General features: G+C 64.5%; 1 protein-coding gene across 8 annotated transcripts in view; it reads right to left on the bottom strand.

Moving 5' to 3' along the window:
- ADAM15 (ADAM metallopeptidase domain 15) overlaps positions 1–8,679 on the bottom strand; it is a 30,482-nt gene extending 21,803 nt beyond the window's left edge. For all 8 annotated transcript variants that reach the window (XM_084613061.1, XM_084613067.1, XM_084613065.1 and 5 more), the window contains exons 1-4: positions 8,345–8,679; positions 3,316–3,419; positions 1,802–1,878; positions 777–855 (exon numbers count right to left, since the gene is read on the bottom strand). In XM_084613061.1, coding sequence (XP_084469187.1) covers positions 777–855; positions 1,802–1,878; positions 3,316–3,419; positions 8,345–8,480 — 396 coding nt within the window. In that variant the 5' untranslated portion in view covers positions 8,481–8,679. The remainder of the gene's footprint in view (positions 1–776; positions 856–1,801; positions 1,879–3,315; positions 3,420–8,344) is intronic.
- Positions 8,680–9,421: the final 742 nt, after the last annotated feature.

Below are 9,421 nucleotides of genomic sequence, written 5' to 3' on the forward strand. Positions count from 1 at the left end.
CAATGACAGGGCACCCCCCTGGGGAAGCTCACAGCACCCCCCCACCTCCTGAGTCCCGCCTGGCACGGCCAGGGCATTGCAGTCAGTCACCTGCTGGGGGCCGGGAATTTTCTGTAGTATTTTTATGACCCTCACCCATGTGTGCCTCAGTTTCCCCTGTATTTTGCATGGCTGGGGGTGGCCTTTGCTCCCAGGGCAGCTGGAGACAGTTGTGAATGTCACCCAGGGAGGAGTCACTGATAAGAGAACAAAATTAATTACAGGAACAGTGACACCTGGCAAGGAGGCGGGGGAGAGCGGGATTTCACCTGCACGCAATCCCCCAGCTGGAGAACAAAGGATGGGGGAAGGGGAGGGACACAGCTGGGGGCTCTCACTGGGACCTGCCCCAAGGGCGGGGATTTGCAATGGGGTGACAGGGCTCGGAACGGACACTGCTTTCACCTTCAGCACCCAGCACCAGCCTGGGGGCTTCGGAAGCTGCCTCCAGGGAGTAATAAACCTGGTGGGGTGACCGTGCCGTGTGGGTGTCCCTGCCAGCACTGGGCAAGGGGCACCCGTCTGAAGTCTCTGCCAGGCGCCTGACACTGCCGCGGGAAGCAGGAGGGCTGGTGCCTCAGCGGTTCGGTCGAAGGAGGTGGTAAAGCTGCATGGCCTGCACTGGGGGAGGAGTGGGACCCTGGGGGTCTGCAGGGGTCTCCCAGAGCCTGGTCCTGTGGATCCGGGATACCTGCGTGGCCAGGTTTCTGCCCCTGCTGCTCCAGCCACAAACCTACCTGCGAGCCAGCGGCCTGCGTCACCCGCGTGCCGTTGGTCAGGTAATAGAACAGTGCCCGAGCACCCGGAGCCACCTCCCTGCCGGAGACAGACAGACAGTGAGAGCGAGCTCCACGGCCGGAGGGGCTTCCCCCCGCCCTGGGCTGCCACACTCCCCAGTAACGCAGACCGGGGGCTTCCCCCCGCCCTGGGCTGCCACACTCCCCAGTAACGCAGACCGGGGGCTTCCCCCCGCCCTGGGCTGCAAACGCCTCTGGGACTCCACCGGGCACGGGGAGCACGGCCCAGGGGGTGCAGCCCCCCCGACAGGCCAGAGGGACACTGCCACACTCCCCAGTAACGCAGACCGGGGGCTTCCCCGCGCCCTGGGCTGCCACACTCCCCAGTAACACAGACCGGGGGCTTCCCCCCGCCCTGGGCTGCGAACGCCTCTGGGACTCCACCGGGCACGGGGAGCACGGCCCAGGGGGTGCAGCCCCCCGACAGGCCAGAGGGACACTGCCACACTCCCCAGTAACGCAGACCGGGGTGTTCCTCCCGCCACGGGGCTGGGTGCAGCCCATCTGCTGCCAGGCCACTGCCCCTGCCCAGCCCCCCCAGAGCAACACAAAGGCGCCCCAGCCACCCCTGCAGCCCCCCAGCTCCTGCCCCCCAGGGTCTGCCCCAGAACAACGCCCGGGCACCCCAGCCACCCCTGCAGCCCCCACCCCAGCTCCTGCCCCCCAGCAGCCCCCCATTTCCTGCCCCCCAGCCACCCCCTGCAGCCCCCACCCCAGCTCCTGCTCCCCAGCAGCCCCCCATTTCCTGCCCCCCAGCCACCTCCAGCAGCCCCCCAGCTCCTGCCCCCCAAGAACAACGTGTGCGCTCTGGCCATCCCCTGCAGCCCCCCAGCTCCCTCCCCCCCAGGGCCCAGCAGAGCAGGCCCTGTGCAGCTCAGATGCTGCCCCACCCGGCGTGGGCACAGCCAGCTGGCAGGGAGGGGAGGAAGAGGGGTACAGGGAACACGCCCAGCCCCCCAACTCACCGGTTTTGCTCTAACTCCAGCACAAGACGTGCCCTTTCCAGGTCCAGGGCAACCTGCAGCCGGGCTGGGAAACCCTCCTGGGGGAGACCAGGGAGGGGGTTACAGGCCCAGCCCCCACGGCGCCAGGGACAGCAGCCAGCGGCCCCTAGCCTGGGAGTTGCCCCCAACACCCAACCAGGATGGAACATGGAGCCAGTCCCCACCAGGGGGCGCCAGCCCTAATCCGCCCCCAGGGCGGGGGGGGGGGTTCCCTGCCTCACCCCCTTACATGTCCTCTGAGGGGGTGGAAGGGAGTCTCCAGGACCACGGCAGGGGTGAAGCCAGTCCCTCTGCCCCTGCCCCATGGCTGAGCCCCCCATGCAGGAGGCTGGGCAGAGGAATCCTGCCAGGAAATGGCCCCATGGAGGGTGTTTGGGAGGAGAAAGCGTAGGGGGGCACCCGCCCATGCCCCCCGGCAGACCATGCCCCGGCTCACCCCGCCTGGCATCGCAGCTCAGCCCAGCCCGGGCCGAGTTTGTGCTTTGGCCAGGGCTCAGTTCCCCCGAGGGGGCCCGAGCTGTGCCGGGGGGCGATGGGGGGCCGGAGGCAGCGGTGCTCGGGGGCAGCCTGGTCTGGGTTAGGCCCCAGCGTGCCGGGGGTCAGGCAGAGGTCAGGATGGGGGTCCCCTCCCAGAGCGCAGCAGGAAGCGCCCCTCCCACATTAGCTCATTGTCCTGGGGGTGGGGTGTCGCAGGAGGTGTCCCGCCCCCGCCCCCCCCCACACCCTGCGCTTCCTGCCCAGCAGGGAGCAAAGAGGAAATGCCACAGAGGATCCCTGGCTGTGCCGGGCCAGGCCCTTCCGGCGCGGGGAGGGGGGAGGAGGAATGAGCTCACACAGCCGGCCTGGCTGGGGGGGGGGGGATTCCACGGGGACAGAGTCTCCTTCCCTGCCCCTCCCTCAGTGCGGGTCTGAGGGGACCTTCTCCAGGCACCCCCAAGTCCCCGTGTGGGGAGCCCCCAGATGCCCCTGAGGAAGCCCCTCATGGCAGTGGGGCCTGCTGGGGCCAGGGCCTCCCACACGGGGATGGGGGGAGTTGTAGGGGGGGGCAGCAGGTCCCTTCTCCCCCATCTTTGGGGGGGCTGAGGGTCTCCCCATGCCCCCGTCCCCCCAGAGGCTGCAGGTGTTTGCTCCCTGCCGGGACCCCGGAGGCCAGAGCTGGGACAGGAGCTGGGTTTCCTTTGCCTGGAAAGGGAGCAGGGGAATCCAGGGGGGTGCGGAGCGATGTGAGAGTAGCACCCATGGGGCTGGGAGGGCTCCCCGTGTGCCCCCCCAAAGCGGGGGGGTCGCACCGAATCCAGTGCGGGTGCCAGCCTGTGTGGGCACTGCCCCCTCCCTGCCAGCTAGACTGGGTCCCGCCTGGCCCAGAGAGAGGCCCCCCCCGTGGGACGAGCCGGGGCAGGGCGTTCAGCTGGGGGGAGCAGGGGTGCCAGGGAATGCAGCCATTGGCTGCTGTGGGGGAAGGGCAGAGTCCTTACCAAGCCCGTCTCTGCCATGCTGAGCATCCGGTTGCCTTGCAGGATCCAGGGCGTCACGTGCCAATAATGTCCCAGGTCCTCACGCTGCCGCCTGCTGCTGCCGCCTGCATGGGGCCGAGAACAAAGCCATCACCCCGGGTGCCCCTCTGGTCCCCCAGCCCTCGTCCTGGCCCCCCTTCCCCGGATCCTGGAGGCCCTTCCCCACCGCCCTGGGCTTCACCCCCAGACTGGCGCATGGGGCCCCAGATCCCCCCAGGGCTCTAGGCCGGGCAGGTGCACAGAGCGTGCCCTGGGATCCAGACCCCTGCGCTATTCCACATCTGACTTGGTGCCCTGGAAAGAATCGGGGGCAGGCTGGGAGCCAGGACTCCTGGGTCCCATTCCCAGCTCTGAGCCTGGCTCCCTGTGGGCCTGGTAAGCGTCTCTGGCTCTCCACCCCCCACACCATAGGTGGGGCGCGCGCCCCCCTCTCGGTGAGTGCTCAGAGTGAGGCCCGCACCCAGGGCCGGTGCAAGGATATTTTGAGCCCTGGGTGAAACTTCCACCTTGCAGGCCCCGGCCCCACCCCCGCACATCGGTTCATTCAGGGGCAAATCCCAATGAGCCTTTATAGCTGTTACCTCTTGATTATTAAAAAGATATTTCTTAATGATCAGGAACAAATACAAGCATACAATACAAGGGCAGAGGGGATATTTTATTCTTGGGTTATAAATCTTTTTCTCTTATAAATCACATATGCTGGGAAGAAGGAAGGTCTTGTGTGTGAGTCACATGCCTGGGAGTGAGCAGATCCATGTTCGATTCCCAGCTTTTCCTCAAAATTCCTGCAACACACAAATTCTCCTCCCTTGCAAGGCACCTCAGAGGAACATCTAGAAGAGCTAGCTCTTACAGAGACAATCTTTGGGGCAACATGACACCTCTATGCCTCATTTTCAATGGACTAGGCACATGGCCCCCCAAGAACTCCAGCAAGCAGGGATAGGGCGTCTGCAGGGCTCACCATCCCGAGAGGACAGGCTACCATATCTGCAACCACTGTGGAGAAAGGTGTAAGGGGAACATGACCACATCTGCAGCCCAGCACCTTTCAAGGGAATTTGTGCACCCAGGGTCCCCATAGTGAGTCCCTGAAGCAGGACGACTTGCAACCACGTCCTATGGATCCTAGGGTGCAGGACAACCCGAATCTGTCAGTTTATGGTTGAAGAGCACGTCAAATGCCATTGCATCTACGAACTGATGATTAGACAATACAGCACCGAAGCATGGCATAACTTCAACCAGGTGAGCCGTCCTGCTCTGTTTAAAGGTACTCACATGCTTCCATGCCTGTAGCATGGGGGCTGGAGAAATGCTCCTGCTCTGGATGGAGTTATGGGGTACAATTCCCAGGGTGCGGTGTTTTAAAAATATTAGTATTAAAGATCTATAGTGCCAGAGGCGCCAACCAAGTTGGGGCCCCATTGTGCTAGGAACTAAATTGATACGTGGTAAATGAACGTCCCAGGTGTTCACAGTCTAAGGACAGGATACAACAGGTGCATGGATAAACAACGGGGCAGGTTGTCATGGTGCATATGGCTGTGGAAATGTTTCTTTTAGAATGAAATCCAAATTAATAAATAAAGTCACTTGGCATAGCCTACCAACACTCAACTTTGCAGTTGACAAATCCCACTCAGTTCATTGCTCATCTAACTTTCAGCAACTTTCATGAAAATCTAGGCTCTTTATCTCTTTGATAAAAAAAACGTATTTCTCTCTCCCCCATCCTCTGAAACCCGAACTACTTGGTGGCTTAGTTGATACGAGTTCATTGTTTTTCAATTGACTTTCAAAATATGCCGTGCAAATATTTGAGGAACAAAACCTCCAAAGGCAGAAAAGGGGGGAAAAGGGCTGTTTTTCCATCCGCAGCTTTCAGAATCATTTTCTTTCTTTGTGAATTTTGAACAATATTAAAGTTAGTAAAACACGACTTGTTTTAAGATGTGCTGGTCCAAGTAGAAACAAACTCACTTTGGATAAACGCATGAAAATACTTTATATTTACTCCTCAACCATGTAATTGGTCTTTATTTATCTGAAATCTGAAGAATATTCCCATCTTGCAGGATAAGCTGTAATCTAGGCAGGGCTTCTTCTGAATTCTGTGCCATTGTTCTGGAAGGTAACCAAGATTTTCAACGGTGGACACAGAATCTGCTTTTCAAACACAAAAGGCCAAAAATGCAATGCGATGGGATATCAAGTTATTGAAGAACCCTAAATATGCATTTATGCGCCGGCCCCCGTGCACCCCGCGGCTCCCCCCTCGCCACGCTCGGGCTCTGCAGCTCCTGGGCACGTGAGCCGGAGGGGCAGCAGCGGCTCATGCTCCTGGGAGCTGCAGAGCCCAAGCGTGGTGAGGGGGGAGCCGGGGCGTGCACGGGGGCAGCCGCCCACGTGCATCTGGTGCAGCCTGCAGGAGCCCCCTGGGGGGGGCACCGAGCCACAGCCTGGGCGGGGGGCGCGGCTGTTCCCCGCTAGCAGTGTCACCGCCTTTGCAGGGCTGCTCCCCCCAGCGCCGCGCTGGCTCCTCCATGGCTGGGTTTCTGACCCCCCAAGCCGATGCTCTGGCTCTCCGGGGCCTCGGGAAGGTGGCTTCTCCCTGCCGAGCCAGGGCATCGCTTTTTGCCCCACCCGCCAACCACTTGGCGCCCTAGGCGACCGCCTAGTTCACCTAGTGGTTGCACCAGCCCTGCCCGCATCCTGTGCCTGCCGTTCGCCAGCGCATGGCCCCTGCCCCGCGGAGGGACAGCAGCACGTTCGGGATACGTAGGCCACGTCCACACTACGGCACAGCTCCTTGCCAGGGGAGAGCTCTCCCACGGCGAAATCAAACCACCCCTAACGAGCAGCGGTAGCGGTGTCCGCAGGAGCGTGTCTGTCGGGCCGACTTCGGGCTAACACGCCGGTGTGTTTGTCGGGCGGGGGGGGGAAAGGGGTGCTGGTTTAGACAAAGCCTGGGGAACTGAGGGCGTAAGTGGGGGGAATCAGGGTGACCTGGGTGGCTCCCAGCATGGGGCTGCGTGTGCAGGACGTACCCTGAGCAGGGAGACCTGCGTGTGCATCGGGGAAGAACCGCCAGGGGTCCCGATCCGAGATGGCCTGGCCAAGGCACGGCAGGCCAGGGCAGCCCCTGGCATCAGGGCTTGCGAGTTCGCACCCCAGGGCTCTCTCCTCGATTGATTCCATCCCAGGCTGGTGGGAAGATCAACCTAGCTGGGCCAATTCCAGCTGGCACCTCAGCAAAGCCACCCATGCCAGCCCCCAGCCCCATGGGGCTCCAGCCGCTGGGGCCACACAGCGAAGCCCTTCGCGAACGTCCCTGCATCTATGGCGGGGGCAGGGCCCATCCCTCCAAAGCTGCACCTGAAGCCAGACGACCCGGCGGGGTTAGGGTGGGGCAATCAGCCGCCCCCGTCCTTCCTCCCAGCCCCTGGCCACATGCCAAGCCCCTGGCACAGCAAGAGCAGGACCCTGGGGGCAGCCAGCGCTGGGTGGAGCTGGAGGAGCCGGTCGGGCCAGGATGCCAGCACAGACCTTCCCGCCCTGCTAGGAGACCACCCCCCCATCATTGTGATTCTGGATCTCCCAGAGCAGGGCTAGGTAACCCCAGCTCCCGCCATGCGCCCCCCCCAACAGGTGTTCAGGCTCCATGGTCCATTCAGCCCTGCTGAGATGCCAGCCAGGGGGCCGGGCAGCAGATAGCACTGGGGAGGGGATGTTGGATGGACATTCATCCCCTGGGCCCCAGAGCCAGCCTAGACTCCAGCCCCCAGACATGGCCAAGGATTGGGGTGGATGTCAGGGGAGAGCTCAACCCGCCCCATACCGATCTCCTCCCCAGCCACTACATCCGCTCCCACCCCCAGGCCTGTGAAGGCAAAGCTTACCCTGGGGAGGGGGCAAAGCTTACCCTGGGGAGGGGGCAAAGCTTACCCTGGGGAGGGGGCAAAGCTTACCCTGGGGAGGGGGCTCAGCCCCCCATCCCCAAAGGTCTGGTACGGTTACAGCTGAGTGACACCTGAGGCAAGTCAGCTTGACCTCCTCCTCCCCCACTGGTGCAGGGACACCATGGGGCTGCTTTCCCAGCCCCCTGGCAGCCTCCATGACCTGCAGCCCCCTGGCACCATACAGCTCTCCTTAGGGCTCGTAGATGCAGCCCGCCCCCCCGCCCCAGCGATGCCAGGCCCTGTGCCAACGCAGCCTGCCCCCCAACCAATTGTCGCAGGCTCTCTGCAAACACAGGCAGAGTCAGGTGCTTGATGAGGGGGGAAGCGGGGAAGCTGCTTTAAGTACTGCTCATGCAGCGAAACCTGCCTGAGTCTGCAGACAGCCTGGGCCAATTGCCCCAGAAGGGAGCTGCTCTCTGCCTCTCACTAGGGCATTAGCTCCAAGCCCCACTGCTCTGGGGCCCCCACCAACCTAACCCAGAGGGGTGCTCTGGTCACGCAGGCAAGGAAAAGCATCGGGGGCCCAGCTCCCCCAAGCAGAGCCATCCTAGCTGCTGGGGTGAGTACAGGGGCCCCGCCGGGTGTGGGGTGCGAAGGCACAATGCACCCAGGGCCCCCCGGTGCCTGAATCCACCCTTGTCAGACAGGAACACGCAGGCTCCCACGTCGTCCCGATGGCAGCTCGCCCCACGGCGCAGCCAGCCCCGACGGGCACCGGCGCAGCCAGGGGGCCCTGGGCAGGAGTCCCAAGGGCAGCCCCGGCTCGCTCACCTGTCGCGGCCTCTCCCTGCAGCGTCTCCAGGTGCTTGGAGAGGCAGCGCCGGGCTGGTGACTCAGCCCAAGTCCCGGCCGCAGACAGGGAGTTGAACCCAGAAGTGCCTCCTCCCGCCCCCCCAACCCCCCTCCTCTCCCAGCGCCGGGGAGAGAACCCAGGAGTCCTGGCCCCCCGCCCCCCCCCGGGGACTGGCGCGCTGGCTCCAGGGGGCTCCGTGCTCCCCGGCCCGGCCCCGGTCTCCCCCGCTCACCTGCGCGCCGGGCGCCCCAGCCGGCTCCGAGGTCCCGCGGCTCGGGGCCGGACTCGCGGCGGTGCCCGGGGAGCCCCGAGCCGCAGCCGCCCAGGGCCCAGAGCAGCCCGAGGAGCAGCCGCAGCCCCAGCCCCATGGCTCGGCTCAGCCGCCGGTCCTGGCTCCTGGCGTGCGGGGCGCTGCGGGTTTATCCCGGTCCGGGTCCCGGTCCCGGACCCAGCCCCGATCCGGCCGGGCCGCCCCCGCCCTCCCGGCTCGCACGGAGCGGGGCCGGGCCTGGCAGCGCCCGCTCGGCCGGGGAGGGGAACTTCCCGGCCGGCCCTGCCAGGGCTCGGGGCTACGCCCAGCGAGCTCCGCCTCCGCCCGTCCGCCCGGCCCCCGGGGAGCTGGGCATCGCCCGCCCCCAAGTGCCCTGCCCCCAAACACCCCCTGCTCCCCACCCCTGCCCCACAACTGCCCTGCCCCCAAACACCCCCTGCTCCCCACCCCTGCCCCTCAACTGCCCTGCCCCCAGACACCCCCTGCCCCTCAACTGCCCCTCAACTGCCCTGCCCCCAAACACCCCCTGCTCCCCACCCCTGCCCCTCAACTGCCCTGCCCCCAGACACCCCCTGCCCCTCAACTGCCCCTCAACTGCCCTGCCCCCAAACACCCCCTGCTCCCCACCCCTGCCCCTCAACTGCCCTGCCCCCAGACACCCCCTGCCCCTCAACTGCCCCTCAACTGCCCTGCCCCCAAACACCCCCTGCTCCCCACCCCTGCCCCTCAACTGCCCTGCCCCCAGACACCCCCTGCCCCTCAACTGCCCCTCAACTGCCCTGCCCCCAAACACCCCCTGCTCCCCACCCCTGCCCCTCAACTGCCCTGCCCCCAGACACCCCCTGCCCCTCAACTGCCCCTCAACTGCCCTGCCCCCAAACACCCTCTGCCCCACTCTCCACCTCTCTGATCCCTCTGCCCTGCTCACTCCCCAGCCCCTGTGCCCCCAAATCTCCCCCTGTGTCCCCACTCTGTCGTCCCCCCCCCCCCCCCGGAGGAAGGGGCTAACAGGAGAGGCTTTTCCTGCTGCCAAGGCTT

Source organism: Lepidochelys olivacea, assembly GCF_965140295.1.
Source record: "Lepidochelys olivacea isolate rLepOli2 genome assembly, chromosome: 24".
Taxonomy (NCBI): domain Eukaryota; kingdom Metazoa; phylum Chordata; order Testudines; family Cheloniidae; genus Lepidochelys; species Lepidochelys olivacea.